This window comes from Leptodactylus fuscus, chromosome 10 (assembly GCF_031893055.1).
Source record: "Leptodactylus fuscus isolate aLepFus1 chromosome 10, aLepFus1.hap2, whole genome shotgun sequence".
NCBI lineage: Eukaryota > Metazoa > Chordata > Amphibia > Anura > Leptodactylidae > Leptodactylus > Leptodactylus fuscus.
Window position 1 is genome coordinate 37,989,614 of NC_134274.1, and position 17,424 is coordinate 38,007,037.

The following is a 17,424-nucleotide window of genomic DNA, read 5'->3' on the forward strand; positions in this document are numbered from 1 at the left end:
TGTCTTTTACATTATTACTGTCACTTGGCATTTTTTTAGGAAATTGAATAAATAAGATTCGCCCGTCTGAATATGTTTCTGGAGTGAAGTATTGTAAAGGGGTTTTATAGGTTTTTATATTTTTTTATGTAGATTGTGAGCCCCATGCAGGGATCACAATATACATTTATTTGTCCTATCAGTATGTCTTTGTAGAATGGGAGGAAAACCACGCAAACACGGGGAGAACATACAAACTCCTTGCAGATGTTGTTCCTGGTGGGATTCAAACCCAGGACTCCAGCGCTGCAAGGCTAACCACTGAGCCACCGTGTTTCCCCTAATAGGCATTCATTGTCAGATCAGTGAGGTTCAATATCCGGAACTTTCTAATGCAGCGTTCACACTTGCACCTTGACCTGTCCGCCATGATTCCATCTACATTCCCCGAAAAACAGTTTGGGGACGGCTTGCCGGTGGTCAGTTTAAAAACCCATTCATTTCAATGGGTTTTTAAAGAAACCGCCGGTGTCCGTATGCAGCCTCTCCGCAATGAAACCATTTTTTAGAACGGACACAAAGTCCTGCATGTCTGACTTTGTGTCCATGCAAAAAAACAAAAGTTTCACAGCGGAGAGGCTGTTTCACACTGTTTCTTTAAAAACCCATTGAAATGAATAGGTTTTGAAACTGACCACCGGCAAGCCGTCCCCAAGCAGTTTTTTTTTTTAGATTTAGGCGGAATCACAGCGGACAGATCAAGGCGCAAGTGTCAACGCTGCAAAAGATGTACAGTCCTTAGCAACTGCCAGCACTATACTGTGAATGAGGGCCATAACCTAGCACAGCCACTACCCAAGTGGACGCTGTTATCTTCTTCTGATTCTACCCAGTGTGTAGTTCTATCGGTGGCAGAAAAAAAGTTGACTGATGGGGGTGCAGTACATTGACGTGGCCTCTTATATCATCATCTTTACGTGTATCACTGACGGTTTATGGCTAACACAATATTTAGTGGTACATCAAAAAAGAAAAGGTGGCACTGCTGAGACCAAATATTGAAAAAACTGCTGTAATAGCAAGAAACACGCCAAATAGAAGAAAGTAGGAGTGTGGCAATAGACAAGGAACTTTGTGGCCACTATTTGGTATGGTCCTCCTGTTAACGTTCCCTACATAGCCCTATTATTGGTTTGGGAGGAATTTTGGACATGATAGACCCCCTTTAAAGATGTAGCTTGTGTAACCCAGATATTGTTTTGTTTCTCATTCATCCAGGTAACATGTTTGGTGGAGACCAGAGATAAGACCCACTCTCTACAGCTAAGGACAGCCCTTGCGGAGAGGTATTCCACCTTGAAATGGATAGAGCAATGAGGAAAATCAACTCCGAAAAATGATCATTTCTGACAAATAGACATTTTTGTATAAAGTGTCAAAATCTGGATACAAGTGGTAAGACTTAGACTGTGAGCCATGCTGTGTCAGTCACAGCCTACGTCTTATTATCTGGTAAGGATGATGTAAGTAGGGCATCAACCATTTCTGTGATGTTCCCTTTTGGTAGCTTTGGGAAATGTTTCATAGGATCAGCAGTAATATAGATAATATATTAAAACAGTGTGACATTTTCTCTGTAGCTTGGAAGCAATATGACAAAGTATCATTCAGTCTTGAGCCGATACCACCAGTATTGTAAGACTTCTCACCATAGGCTCGGCTCTCTGTGCTATGATGCTCACCCTCACTATGGAAGTTACAGAAAACCAAAGCACATCCCATAACTCCTGGCCTACTGGTTGGGATATCCAGCAGTATAATTCCATTGTAGCCATGGCAAACTGAGATGGGATTATCTGTTTAAGGCCACTGAGCTCATAAGTATAATCCATTGCACTACCCATGCTTTGCTACATTCTTTGGGCTATTGTGCATGTTTGGCGGACGGCCATGGCTACAGGAACGTCTTTGTTTGTTTAAATGGACAAATATACACTCACCGGCCACTTTATTAGGTACACCTGTCCAACTGCTCGTTAACACTTAATTTCTAATCAGCCAATCACATGGCGGCAACTCAGTGCATTTAGGCATGTAGACATGGTCAAGACAATCTCCTGCAGTTCAAACCGAGCATCAGTATGGGGAAGAAAGGTGATTTGAGTGCCTTTGAACGTGGCATGGTTGTTGATGCCAGAAGGGCTGGTCTGAGTATTTCAGAAACTGCTGATCTACTGGGATTTTCACGCACAACCATCTCTAGGGTTTACAGAGAATAGTCCGAAAAAGATAAAACATCCAGTGAGCGGCAGTTCTGTGGGCGGAAATGCGTTGTTGATGCCAGAGGAGAATGGCCAGACTGGTTCGAGCTGATAAAAAGGCAACAGTGACTCAAATAGCCACCCGTTACAACCAAGGTAGCCAGAAGAGCATCTCTGAACGCACAGTACGTCCAACTTTGAGGCAGATGGGCTACAGCAGCAGAAGACCACACCGGGTGCCACTCCTTTCAGCTAAGAACAGGAAACTGAGGCTACAATTTGCACAAGCTCATCGAAATTGGACAATTGAAGATTGGAAAAACGTTGCCTGGTCTGATGAGTCTCGATTTCTGCTGCGACATTCGGATGGTAGGGTCAGAATTTGGCGTCAACAACATGAAAGCATGGATCCATCCTGCCTTGCATCAACGGTTCAGGCTGGTGGTGGTGGTGTCATGGTGTGGGGAATATTTTCTTGGCACTCTTTGGGCCCCTTGATACCAATTGAGCATCGTTGCAATGCCAAAGCCTACCTGAGTATTGTTGCTGACCATGTCCATCCCTTTATGACCACAATGTACCCAACATCTGATGGCTACTTTCAGCAGGATAATGCACCATGTCATAAAGCTGGAATCATCTCAGACTGGTTTCTTGAACATGACAATGAGTTCACTGTACTCCAATGGCCTCCACAGTCACCAGATCTCAATCCAATAGAGCATCTTTGGGATGTGGTGGAACGGGAGATTCGCATCATGGATGTGCAGCCGACAAATCTGCGGCAACTGTGTGATGCCATCATGTCAATATGGACCAAAATCTCTGAGGAATGCTTCCAGCACCTTGTTGAATCTATGCCACGAAGAATTGAGGCAGTTCTGAAGGCGAAAGGGGGTCCAACCCGTTACTAGCATGGTGTACCTAATAAAGTGGCCGGTGAGTGTATAGTTCTATGCATGCATTACTTATCCATGGACGTGTTGGATTTAATAACTATAACAGCCCCTGTAGCTGGATTCTGTATGTATTAGAGATGAGCGAGTACTGTTTGGATCAGCCGATCCGAACAGCACGCTCCATAGAAATGAATGGATGCACCTGGTACTTCCGCTTTGACGGCGGCCGCTTAGCCCCCCCGCGTGCCGGCTACGTCCATTCATTTCTATGCAAGCTTGCTGTTCGGCTGATCTGAACAGTACTCGCTCATCTCTAGTATGTATATACGATATAGGTAATCATTTTATTTTACTCTGACCTTAGACAGGTTTCATAAATCTGCCCCAATCAGTAGCGCTGCAAAATGTTATATCAGTTAATATCTCCAGTACTTTGCTACAGTGTATCAGTCTTGTCTCCGAGCTGTTTAGCATTGCCTTGAACTTTTTATTTATACAATTGAAATCATTTACATAACATCAGAAACCCCCTTTAAGTGTGAGTGTATGCGAACCCATAATAAAATAATATTATTATGATCTTCACATTTCAGAATTTTAAATGATGCCAAATGTGAGTCGGAGTAGAGAACTATACTTCATGGTTTTTATTGGGGTTAATTTATCACCTGGGGCTGAACAAGAACAGAATAGTTACCATATGGGATAAGCAATACATAACTAAGGGTTCGTGCATCAACTGTCAGAAGAAGTGGGTGCCCTGTTTTATGGTCTAGGGGTTGTACAGGATTAGAGAAACAAGGCTCCTCTTTTTTTTTTTTTTTTGAGAAACAGCGCCACACCTGTTTACAGGCCATAGCTCGTATTGCTGCTCAATGCCACTGAAATGAATGACAACAAGTTGCAATAACTAACACAACCTATGGATAGGAGTGGCACTGTTATTTTTTATATTATATATGCAGACATGTTTTTTTAATCTAAACTGGATGAATGTGTACAAAAGCTACAACAATGAAGGTGAAGTTTCCTATAATGGAGGTTTGTTTGCAATCTACAATCTGGACATAATAGATGGAATCCGGCTGCTGTAAGTCATACATGCAAAATATCTTACACCTCACCTCTCATGTAGCATGAAAACCAGATAAATATAATGGCTTTTATATAAAAATGGTCTCCCAGCAATCCGAATCTGATGGGTATCGCCTGAGCTATCCTACATGAAGCCCCTTGTGCTGATGTGAAGTGTCCGCCTCCCATTGATAGCACTCATGTGACAGATTGTCAGTAAGTGTTGTGGTTTGTTTAGCTTTGTACTGAATATCTGCTCGCCTGTATGGAAAATCCATAATAAACTTCCATGGTAGAACTTGGTGAAATTATCTTTATTTAACTGTACACTGGATTATAAACCTATGTATTCTCCAAGTATCAGATTAGCAACTGCAGCAGCATATTGTAGAGCTGTGTTTAGTAGCAATAGGAAGCGCACAGTTCCAGTCTATTGCTATTTGTGCAAGTTTCACACACACAACCAAGCGTGGTGTCAAAGAGCGGTGCGGCTGCTTCGTTCTGATAATTATGGAGCATGTCATCTCCAGCTTGGTGGAAATTGAACCCGCCATTGAAATATCATAGACCCTTAATTAATCTGGCTAAATTTAATAAGGGAAGAAAATCCGCTGAGAAAAACACAGAAAGGATAAGTTCACACGGGGTATGCGCCTCAAAATCCTGACCAAAAAGACTGTTCCCATTGAAATCAATGGGAACCGGTCAGGTCTTTTTTCCGGGAGCCAAGGTGCTCCTTCTTCAGGCTGAGTGGCCTCGTGATTCAGCCTGAAGACACTCCCTCCTCCCAACTAGGCCCATTCATTGGGCCTAATTTGGCGTGGAGTGCGCGACTGGATGCCGATGCAGTGTACCGGCATTCAATCGTGGCTGCCCGTTTTTTTTTTGCCTCAGGTTCAGGACCAAAAAAACCCATGTGAACTTACCCAAAAAATGCAATGAAAAGCATGGTGTTGCGCAACATGGAACCTTGGCCTAAAGGTGATACTCCAGAGAAGAAACCCTCCATACCCCCATAGATTTACACCCAGCCAATCTAGAGATTTATTCAGTTTTTTGCAGCCTGGTGGGATACTCCAGATCTCTCTGGGTTGCAGAAGTAGATTATTACTACATGTACATGTGTGTGAGTGTGTGACTCCACTCCATGCTAAAGCGTATCTTTAAGTTAGCTAAATATATTCATATCTATAGCACCCTTGAGTTGGCAGAGTGAAGCTAAACTCCTCCTGTGCTGGAGCTATATGGTGACTTTTGGCTTTGCGACATTGTCTGCAGTTGGTGCAATGCCAGTGGAAACTGATCGTGAATGAAGTCAAGCCGAAATCCAGCAGGATTGGATTTCACTCTATTGTCAGGTTACCTTCACAGCACCTTGCAGATATCTTATGTTGCCACTTAGTCCTTGTCCATAAAACAGGGACTAACTTCAGTTGTCTTTATGAGCAGCATGGCCTATGCATCAATGGAATTAAATGGAGGCCAGTAAATAGACTGTAAAGCTGGTATTCTAGATTAGATGTTCAGCTAAACCCACCAATTTTGGTTGGACTGGCCAACTATAAGGCAAGTAGGAATCCCTCACACCTTCTCAAACAGCACAAGATGGGGGGACAGTTCCTCAACGCCCACCACCAGTTAGGGCATATGGACTGGCTCAAGCTCACATGTGCATGCGGGTAGAGGGCGATACAGCTGTGCACCAAAATTCCAAGTGTATGGCTAATGGGTTAAAAATGTAACACAAAACCCTGCAAAGTGTGACCCAAGCTTTGCATTGCACTGCGCTGATACAGAAGAACATGTACATTGATTGAACATCTACTTCTCTCACTAACCACAATACTAAAACAAAACAGACAAGAACATTTACGTTTGTGAAACCACAAAACTCTTCTGTTTATTGTCTGGACTCCAGAATCGGCTTATACACATGACATGTTATTAACTGATTTCCTCCACTTTTCTTGTAAGGAAAGTGACCACTGACTTCATTCCACCAAGGTAAACTGCGTAAGTTTCCATGGGAATATCACAGACTCGGCATTCTCATACAATTATTTAACTTTTAACTCATTTGGTCCATTTGCACTGAGAAACGCGTTCTGTGTCTGCGGCATATCCTGGCCCAGCCGAGGCCTTCTGAGCTTAACTTACAACATCATAATGCAAACTACCAAGGCTCTGAGTCCTGAACATACACAATGGTACGTTTGTGGAACAGAGGAGCTGTGGCATTTCTGAAGCTTGTCGCGTCATAAATCACTATAATGCGATAAGCTCAGAGTACATGTGGCCGACGCATTGGCCTGAAGCGATCTGGATTCACATTGCATTATGTAATTGAAGGACTTGGAAATCGAGATAAAAAAATAAAACTCTAGTAGGATTTTACATATTAGGCTCCGTTCCCACGGAGTAACGCGCCGCTCATTCTGACACGTAAACACGTGTCAGAGTGAGGCGCTTCAAAACAGATCTCATTGACTTCAATGGGTGCCAGCTTACGCGCGACACATTGAAAACAATGGGTTACAAAGCCTCCCATTGATTTCACGTGTTAGAATGAGTGGCGCGTTACTCCGTGGGAACGGAGCACAAGGTTGCTAGAGCTGATAATGGGTTAACTAGGCAATAACCCAGGAAGCACATTGGTCTTGGGTCACAGTTCAGACTTTCTTCTTGGATTATCTACGTTTCTTTGCAGGTTTGTAGGCAAGAAGGAGAGAGAGAGAGCCTATTCCGAAAAGAAAGGTTTGTATCGTCCACAGCATTTTAATTCCGGGGTCGGTGATCCCTTTAGTTCTGGGAAAAAAAAGATTAAATAACTTGAAAGTGACGCTCCAACACGAATACTAACCAAATAATAAAAGAAAATGTATGATTGTCACACACACACACACACACACACACACACTTTTCTTTTACTGGGTGAAATCTCTTACAGGAAAATACTGTCATCTAGTGTACACTTTGTGTTACTGCACTATGTTAAAGGAACTCCCAATAAAATCGGACCGGTTGGAGTACAATGGTAATGTATTGATGATATAACAAAAGGTAGACAAACATTCCTCAACTACAAATAACCAAGGAAGGTTATTAAAAAGAAAAGCAACACATTCACCTTCCCCCAGGGCCTCAGGCCACTGTCTGGTTCCACAGCACATCAGAGCTTGTTCCGGCAAAAGTCCCCACCGCTCGTGACCGCTGATTGGCCAATCAGTGGTGACATATGGTAGGGACTTCCTCTGGAACAAGCCCCAGTGGGGGTGCAGTACTGGACAACAGAGCATAGGGGACAGGTAAGTTTGTTGGGGGTTTTTTCTCACCCTCCAGAGAATTTTTTTTATTTTTTTTCCTGGACAACCCCTTTAAAGGGATCCTATTATTCAATCACAATTTATTTCTCCAACACGTCAGAATAGCCTTAAGAAAGGCTATTCTTCTCCTACCTTTCGTTGTCTTCTCCGCGTCGCCGTTCACTTGAAAATCAGTTTTTTGTATGTATGTAAATGAGTTCTCTCGCAGCACTGGGGGCGTCCCCAATGCTGCCAGAGAACTCTCCAGTGCCGCCTCCATCTTCTTCTGGAACGAGGTCTTCACCGCGTCTTCTTCCAGCGGCGGCTTGTAACTTCTAGGCCTCGGACAAGCCGACTGTACATGCCCGCCAGCCACGAGAAAATGGCCGCTTACAATACTGTGTAAGCGGCCATTTTGCTTGTGGTCACGGGTATGCGCAGTCGGCTTTGCCCTAGGCCTAGAAGTTAGAAGCCACCGCCGGAAGAAGATGCTGTGAAGACCTCGTTCCAGAAGAAGATGGAGGCGGCACTGGAGAGTTCTCTGGCAGCATTGGGGACGCCCCCAGTGCTGCAAGAGAACTCATTTACATACATACAAAAAAACTGATTTTCAAGTGAACGGCGACGCGGAGAAGACAACGAAAGGTAGGAGAAGAATAGTCTTTAAGGCTATTCCGACATGTTAGAGAAAAAAAAAATATAAAAATTGTGATTGAATGATGGGATCCCTTTAAATATAAGTACAGTTTACTATATATAACCATGCAAACAAAATGTATTTTAAGTACATCACATCACTCTATACTACATGAATGTCTTATGTGTATTTTCTAAGAAAATATAGTGATAGTTTCTACGTAAAATAAACTAAGGAAAGTTACAATACAGAACTTCTTAGAGTACAGTCACACCGCACATGCAACATCTGTTTATAACTCCAGCAACTGAGGGGTTAATTGGCCAGGATAAGCGTTTTCTTCAATTCATTCAGTCAGGACTCACTGTATATGGAGATCTCAATTTGTTGCATTTAACATTACAGTAATGATCACACATGTATCTATACGGGTATCTACTCACCTTAGGAGGCGTACACCATACAAAGCCTCAAGAACGTGCAGGGTCCATGCTACCCAAAACCTGGAACAATAAGATTGTTGGTACGATAGAAAGTCAATACATAGCACAAATATCCATAAGATACAAGAAAACAGCTATTACCTAGCCTATAGTAAGAAATTACATAGCTCTCCTATATGCATGCATTATGTTGCAGCTGTTTTAAAGGGACCGGAGAAGTTAGTCAAACCTGCCCCTCAGCAGCACCACAGGGAGGTACGGTTATGTCCTATTTTTGTTAGGTGACATAACGGTACATCTGTATGTAAGAAAGGGTTAACGCCAAGTGGAATGTGGACTGTGAACCTTAGGTTTGCCATTCAGCGATCTATGGTTTCTGTCCCTATCAGTTTGTTACTAAAGGTCAAAGAGCAAATCTATTTACAAATGCTCAGCCAGCATACAGCGGAGGCCCAGTTCACATCTGCGTTCCGTATTCCGTTCGGCGTCCCTGAACAGAATACCGAACGCATTAAAAGCGGTTAGCAAAGAAAGCACATGGACCCCATAGACTTATAATGGGGTCCATGTGTTTTCCACACTGACTCACTGCAAGCTCCACATACGCAAATCTGTAGGTCAACAGTGACCCACCTCAGCCAGTGATTCTCTGAGCATGAAATCGGTACGGTAGCTAACACTTCTTTTATGAGCCCTTTATTAAAAATCTGAATTCTCGAGACTGTATCCAACCAGCTGCTCCAAAAATACAACTCCCACTATGCTGTGCCAGTGATGGCCTGTCAGAACAAGATAAGAGTCATAGATTGGAATCAACTACAGTCTAATGTTAGAAACCTCTCAGCTATACGTACCCGTAATATAAGCCACTGTAGTGATTCTTAACCATGTACTGAGTAAATGATCCCAGAGGTCCGAGCTGCTCATATGGAACGGTTGTAGGCCAGAAAACTGTCCACTGAAAAAGGAAGCAACATTGTATCAAACATGAGTCACGTATATTTACATTTCTGTAAATGTAGTATTTATTAATATTATTACATGTAGTATAATAGCCTACAGCTGTATGACATACAACCAATAATACCGCTAAAACAACACAGCACATGTAACAATGAGACATGCAAGTTACAGAGAGGTGGTGTCCATACACAATGGATTAAAGACGTGGTAAAGTAGTAATGCTCTCCTCCTTGAGGTTTCCCCGGAGTTCCCTCTTGTGTATGCTGCTTCCAGTTATTACATGGATGTAAAGATATCTGCAGCCAGTCGCCGACTACGGTGGTGACCCAAGTGATGTTGACGGATCACCATTGTGGCCAGTGAATGGCAGCGGTGGTCTCAAGTCCATGGAAGGATGTCATCACCGAAGGCCAGGATACAGAATCCAGCAGGGGACCTGGGATGCCTAGTTATGCAAGGAGAGTATATTCTGTTACTTTAATATTGGCCAATCCTGCTGACTGTATCCATACGATGTGTGTAAGAATATCCATGACAGATGATGTTGGGGAAAACATCCGGGATGTTGCATTTTACATGCTTGATCTGTGGATATAGAGGATGTTGCTGTTCTGTACAACTTCTACAAGTCCTTATATACTCAGCCTGTGACTTATAACTTACATTAGGGCTATGCAACTGACAAACAGTTGCGACTTCTCTGCAACATAATGTTGTACACAAACAGTCAAGACATAGACAAATCATATGCAACTGCAACTCGCATGCAACTTCTATTATCGTCTATGGTATAGAAAGTGCATGCTCTTTGTGACCAAAATCTAATAGATTTGGATTTTCTGCAACTGTCACAATGACAGATTACGGTATTCTAGGAGAATTAGGACTAATGGTAAACAGTGACATGTGCCGCACGACAATAAATTGCACAGGAATTGCTCAGCGAATATTTCAGGCCAGGTTCACATTGGTGTCGGAGTCTCTGCAGGAGATTCCACCGCAGATTTGAAAAGTCTTCCGCTGACGACTTTTCTTTCCGCTGGTTTGAGTATTAAAAAGGTGCGGACCCCATTATATGGTCTATGGGTAACCGCTCATTTAGCGAACAGGCTCACCATTGACACCCGGTGCCAGTGTGAATGTAGCCTATATAGATACGGACTAGGCAAGGATTATTTACATTGCTGGGTGCGGTTACAATCACATAAGAAAACAAACATGCGGTTTTCGGGAGTTAGCAAAGCAGTTCACTGGTGTGAATAAATAAAGGTGATGTTACGCCTCAATGTCAGGGATGGAGTAATAAGAGGGGCTATATAATCACTATGCCCCCCATAGGACAGTATACAGGCAGAACTATAGAATCACTATGCCCACCATAGGACAGAACACAGGCAGGACTATATAATCACTAGTCATAGGACAGAACACAGGCAGAACTATATAATCACTAGTCATAGGATAGCATACTGTACAGGCAGGGGAATTCTATACAACACCTCCATGATGGAGAATGCTGCACACGCTGCTCTCCCATAACCCCTTCCCCTCTTACTGTGAAGAAGCTCATGGCCACGGTGACGAAAGTCATCCATAGGATGCCAACTCTCCGGAAATAAGCGGCGCCGCCCGCTGCTGCTCCCGCCATGGCGCTGCCACTGTCAGAATGACAACCTGCTACACACTGACCTGGAGCACTCCGAAGTCACGTGACACGGAGAAAATCATTGGATACCTTTTTCCTTAGTCTATCCCAGTAGCCAATAGGAGTGAAGGCCAAGAGCAATTATCCAATCAGATTCTAGCACCTCGCCTAGCGGCGTAAGAGCGCAGTGCGGCTGCGCAGTGACTGGGTGTGTAGCGGGTGGCTCGGGGAATGACTGTCATACAGGTAGCGGCTTGTATAGTGGGAGCGCTCAGGGCTGGGCATGGGTGCGATGTGGGCACAACAGGCAATGGGGGAGAGCTCAGGGCTGGGCATGGGTGCGATTCAGCTAGTAAAGCAGCAGCAATTTTTTCAAAGTGTCTACGAAAGTGGAAATTCTCTCTGCACAAGGGGCTGCAGTATACAGCACTGGACTCAACCCATAGTTTCTGAAGAAGATTCCCTGACATACAGTGTTGGCTAAAAGTATTGGCACCCCTGCAATTCTGTCAGATAATACTCATGTTCTTCCAGAAAATGATTGCAAGCACAAACTCTTTGGTATTAAATATCTTCATTTAATTTGCTTGCAATGAAAAAAAAAAATAGAATGAAAAAAAAAAAAAAGTTTGGATCTTCTCCGCCTTCATCTTCTGTTTTCCGGCGGGTTGTGTTCAAATCCCGCGCGTGCGCAGTAACGCTCCATCCGGAGTGCTACTGTGCACACTTTGCCACCATTTTTGTTGTAGTTCTAAGTGTCCTTAGAACTATGCGAGCATGCACAGAACGCTCTTGAACGTCTTCATATCCGGAAGAAAAGAAGATGAAGGCGGAGAAGAGCCAGGACAGGAGGATGTCGCTGGAAGAAGAGACCGAAGATAACGTCGGATCGTGCACAACTGCCCAGCGTGCACGTTCAGTTATCGTTTACATATAGGTTTTTATAGTTATTTTAAAACGGGCGGGGGTTAAAATTGGATTACCGGTGCCTGAATAGCCTTTTTAAAGGCTATTCACGCATACGTGGGGCTCATACAGCATAATTCTGCTGATAGATCCCCTTTAATAGAACAGTCTATAAAAAAAAAAACAAAAAAAAAACCATTATCATGAATTAGCGTCTGTTTTTTATACAGTTAGCCATAGACATTAATTTAAAAAAAAAAAAATGACGCTTGGTGTCTGTCATAAGGGTCCATTCACACGGAGGGAAATTGTGTGGAATTTCAGCACTGGAAAAAAAAAAAAAAAGCCTCCCATTGACTTCAATGGGTTCCTTTTTCTGCAAGCAGTTGAAGTCAATGGGAGGCTTTTTTTTCCAGTGCTGAAATTCCACACCAAATTCCTCACCATTTTCCTCCATGTGAATGGGTCCTCAGTAGAGATGAGCAAACACTATTCAAAACAGCCGTTTCAAATAGCACGCTCCCATAGAAACGAATGGAAGCGGCCGGCACGCAGACTTGACCGGCCGCTTAACCCCCCCTGCGTGTTGGCTACGTCCATTCATTTCTATGGGACCGTGCTATTCGAAACAGCTTTTTCGAATAATGTTCGCTCATCTCTAGTCCTCAGTCCATTATTTGAATGATACAAAGTCCTGCATCCTGTATTACTGCAACAAAAAAGAACGGATTTGATATAGATGGACAACAGATATGGGATTTTTAACAGAATTATATAATTGAAGATAGCAACAGAAAATACTAATAGTAGTGTGAATCTCCCCCCCCCCTTGTATTTAAAAAAAAAAAAAAAAAAAAAAAACAAAAAAAAAAAACACACACTTCACTTTGACACTGGCTACTAAGCTAAATAACATGCAGATACTACTTTTATTCTTATAGGAGAGTTCCTATTCAGCAGCTACTTTATCTGTACACTCAGAGCAGCTCATATAAATGTAGATAAGACTTAGAACCCACCAGTCACAATAAGGGTATGTTCATATGGAGTTTTTTTGAAGGGGGATTTTGAGGCTGGATCTACATGCTACACTTCCATTTCAGTGACTGCTGCTGGAGAAACTAAAGAAGCTGGATCTGTGGCTTCTTATTTGGGTTTTTCTTTCAGATAAACCCATTAAAGGGAATTTGTGATTGTACAATGTGCGATCTGCCTGCAGCCAGGGCCGGATTTACCATTAGGCTAACTAGGCTTCAGCCTAGGGCCTCAAGATCAAGAGGGGCCTACAGTCAAATTGTTAGAAAAATTAAAATTACACTATTCTAAAAACAGTGAACACTAAAACACAGCCGAAAATAAGGAGTGGCCCCTGCACACACTATTATGTCCCTTAGTGGGCCCAGCACACACTATTATGTCCCTTAGTGGGCCCTGCACACAGTATTATGTCCCTTAGTGGGCCCTGCACACAGTATTATGTCCCTTAGTGGGCCCTGCACACAGTATTATGTCCCTTAGTGGGCCCTGCACACAGTATTATGCTCCACTGTGGACACCCATAACAATTATTATACTCTGGGGTCTTTTCAGACCCTAGAGTATAATAATTGGAGACACGGGGTTATGGGACGTCAGACAACTAGGCCGAAGCCTGCCTGGAGAGGTAAGTAACACAATTTTTTATGTTTCTTACCTCTACCGAGCCTCCGATCATTATACTTGGGGGTCTGCAAAGACCCCCGAGTATAATAATAGTCTTTGTGGGGCCCGCGGTGTCACTTACTGATCCCGGCCCAGCCAGGATCGGTAAGTAAATAGGGCCTGTTACCGGCTGGACTCCAGTCAGTAACGGCCTATTAAGAAAAAAAACGCAGCGGTAGCGGCTGTCACCAGACCCCCTAATTTCCCGGGCCCTGTGGCAGCTGCCTCAGTGGTAGTTATGCCACTGACTGCGCACTCGGGCACATTTGCACTAATTTATTTATAATATATATATATATATATATATATATATATATATATATATATATATATATATATATATATATATATAGTATATTAGGCTTGATTTGTATTGATCCTTCATACACACTATATAATGAGCCGACATAGGAGGGAGCTGCCGGGGGCGGAAGAAAGGGCATGTCTGCTAGTGGAAAAAAAAAGCCCGGTGGTCTGCATAGACCACCATTGTAAAGGGGCGGATTTTGAAGCGAAATCCGCTGTCAAAATCCACCCCTTTGCCTACGTGTGAACTAGCCCTTAGATTTGTATGTAGTTCTATAATGACATATTTGTCGATGACCCTTTTTTGTTCACAATAATTATAATTATTTGCAACAATAGCTTGAATAGCTTTATTGGTGATCTTGCACACAATGCATTGCATTGTATCTTCAACCAGTTTGTTCACAGAGCATTTTGGGCAGGATTTTGAGGCTGTATTCGCCTCAAAACCCTGACCAAAAAGACGGCTCCAATTGAAATCAACGGGAGCTGCTCAGGAGTTTGTTTCAGGAGCCGGAAAAAGAAGCGAGATTCTCATTCTCATTCTTCAGGCAGTTTCACTCGCGATTCGGCCTGAAGACCCTCCCTCCTCCGGACTAGGCCATATTCATTGGGCCTAATCCGGAGCGGAGTGCGCAGCTGGGTGCTGGTGCAGTGCATCGGCTTTCAGTAATGGCTACCCGGTTCTCAAGTAGAGAGAAGTATTGCTTGCAGTACATTTCTCTATGCATGATTCAGGTGGTCAGAAGTCAATTTCCAAGTTACACACCCACAGGAAGGACAAGAGACGGTTTGTGGGGCATGTCTGTGAGCAAGTGTTTTCAGTATTAGCATCTCTAAGAATGACTAAATGTCATTATTACTGTCAGGAAAAACCATAATGACAGCATTACCGAGCAAAAACACAGCGGTTTCTCAAAGGTGTTCACATTCCTAAAGGATACAAAATCCACTTAAATAAATAAGACTGTATTCACACGGCTGATAGCAAAAACGAACCTAGAAAACTGATGAATTTTTTTCTTAGATGCATGAATGGAGGCAAAAAAGCAATGAGTGATCTATAAAAATAGCCAGAGCTATTTTCATGGTCTGTTCAAAATGATGCCTTATACACATTACATTGGAAAAACTGCCATCACACGGGCGTTTTTTCAATAGAGTATGAATAAGGCCCGAGAACGGACCAGAACAGCATATAGGCCCACACTAATATTACCCTATTGTCAAGCAGATAAGCATATAGATATTAGATGAGTGAGCTTTGTATATAGGTATCAGATGGACATAAAGATGGATACATATAGACCAAATAGTATTAGCCTATATAAACACAGATAACTGGGATGTATATTACAAGTTCAGAGTCTTTGGGGAAATTTACTGAAAGTGTGTATTTGCCATATTAGCATAGACCAAGGCTTGAGGTGTCAGGAACACTGGCAGGGCCGCAGACATCCGTCCACCCTCCAAACACCTACAAATTAGCATGTCTATTGGAAGGAGTAGTGTATAAAAAGCTGAAATGTCCAACCTTGTCAGCTAAAGACACAAACACACTCAGGTGAGCAGGATAATGGCAGAGAAGATCCTGGCGGAGTGCAATGTGAGAGGTAAGTAGTGACGCTGGAGGAGAAGCTGTCTCATGTATAGGGGAAAACTGATTGTTAATGGTGTTTTCTGTGTTATCTATATCCAGCATGTGGCTGCTACTTAATAGGACCCCATAATAACCATAGAGATCACCTAGGAATATGCAATAATAATGAAATAGTAGGCAGATAAGTATGCAAGTTTGCCATTCAGGACAATGATAAATCTGGGTGACGACCTCTGCCTGAGCACTAACTCTGGTTATAATAGTTGTCACTTGACTTTCCAAGATCTAACAGTTGGGTGGACTTTTAAGATGAGACATTATCAAGAACTACATAGAATAGTCTTCCCCCTGATTGTAGGGTGAATGTATTTCTAGGTTTCTGGCCATCGCTCCATATACTTCAGTGTAGTTCATGTCCATTGTCCTGCCTTGTTATTAGAGCAAAACTACCAGATCTTCTACATGTGGAACTCCAATGGTTCTCTAGAGACCCCATTGATTGTAACAGTCTTCCAAGTTTTCACCATTGCAAAGTGCCTCGAACACAAATGTGAACACAGTTTAACCCCATATGCATGTCATAAAATAATGACCCTAAAGTATAAAAATTATACTATGAATCATAACTAAAACAATCGGCATCACAATTGGTTCATGAAATCCACATTTCTAACATGCAAATGTCCTGGTTGGCTTTGTTGCTCCCTGAATTGTATTGAATGAAATCCACATAAAGAGCGTGCTCTGGATGTTCAGAACCTGTTGTCACTTTTGCAAAAACCAAATTTATTAACATCGTATTTCACTTTATTGCTGAATTTCAGTGCAAGGAATATGCAATGTAGGGATTTGATAACTAAATCTGCACCAAAATCCACAACGTAACCTGTCTTCAAGACTTGTTTTTAGTCCATTTCCGAAGCATAGTTTTTTCACTAATTTGCGACACTGCATTGCATTTGTTAATATCATATTTTCTTTTCTGCAGATGGACAAAATGTGCAAGTTCCCATAAAAAAGAGAGTTAGGAGAAGACGAACTGTATACAGCAAAAGTAATCTGGCTCTATTGCTTAAAATATTTGAAACCAACCCTTATCCCGGCATCTCAGTGAGGGAGAGTCTGTCCCAGAGCACAGGAATCGATGAAGCTAGACTTCAGGTAAGCAGCAGGAGTCTAGTTTTATAGTTTCTATGTTTGGGATTACAACGCTGTCCCATTCATCTGAATTGGACTGAGCTGCAAACAGACCACATGATAAATGAACAGTAGGTTACTGAACAGGGCACTGGGGAGAGACTGGCACATCATTTGTACAATGTATCTGACATTTGCTCTATTGTCTGTTGATCTAACAATCATAAATAATGTGCACATACAGCAAGTTCCATGTATGTAGATATGACTTTATTATGAGATATTTAATGCATTTTCTTTTATATTTTTAGGTCTGGTTTCAAAATCATAGGGCCAGGAAGAAGAAAAAGTTTGCTAAAGAAGAGGCTCCGTATCAAAACCAGACCTCGCTGCAGCTGAATCCAGCGGCTCCTCAAGACTCTGTACGGGGAGATATAAACCCGGAGCAGCTAGGCCAGCCGGACGTTGCCTCCAGAAACCTGCATACTTGCAATGGCTCTCAGATGTGCAATCCTGCAGAATACCGCCAGTCCTTGGACCATTCAGTAGAGACAGTTTCACTGCAGGACCT

The 17,424-nt window shown here is 42.8% G+C and overlaps 2 protein-coding genes across 6 annotated transcripts in view; one reads left to right on the forward strand and one right to left on the reverse strand.

Annotated features, from left to right (window-relative positions):
* Window positions 1–2,007, forward strand: part of LOC142183051 (L-threonine ammonia-lyase-like) — a 38,344-nt gene extending 36,337 nt beyond the window's left edge. For 2 of the 5 annotated variants that reach the window (XM_075257950.1, XM_075257951.1), the window contains one exon: window positions 1,258–2,005. In XM_075257950.1, coding sequence (XP_075114051.1) covers window positions 1,258–1,356 — 99 coding nt within the window. In that variant the 3' untranslated portion in view covers window positions 1,357–2,005. Of the gene's footprint in view, window positions 1–1,257 lie in introns of all 5 variants that reach the window. The other 3 variants (XR_012711765.1, XM_075257952.1, XM_075257949.1) reach the window with 3 other exon arrangements.
* Window positions 2,008–6,087: 4,080 nt separating this feature from the next.
* On the reverse strand, window positions 6,088–11,261 carry TMEM254 (transmembrane protein 254). Its single transcript, XM_075257995.1, has 4 exons — window positions 11,114–11,261; window positions 9,450–9,553; window positions 8,596–8,655; window positions 6,088–7,018 (listed from the first exon to the last, which is right to left on the reverse strand). The coding sequence occupies exons 1-4, from the start codon at window positions 11,204–11,206 to the stop codon at window positions 6,901–6,903; spliced, it is 375 nt and encodes a 124-aa protein (XP_075114096.1). The 5' UTR covers window positions 11,207–11,261; the 3' UTR covers window positions 6,088–6,900.
* Between the last annotated feature and the right edge of the window lie 6,163 nt (window positions 11,262–17,424).

Bases quoted from the DNA above. Each gene is read 5' to 3' on its own strand.
- TMEM254 (XM_075257995.1), bottom strand. From the start codon at position 11,206: ATGGCGGGAGCAGCAGCGGGCGGCGCCGCTTATTTCCGGAGAGTTGGC. The intron at 9,554-11,113 runs GTAAGAGGGGAA...TTCCTTTTTCAG, and splicing joins TGGCCATGAGCTTCTTCACA to TGGACAGTTTTCTGGCCTAC. The intron at 8,656-9,449 runs GTACGTATAGCT...TTATTGTTCCAG, and splicing joins TACAGTGGCTTATATTACGG to GTTTTGGGTAGCATGGACCC.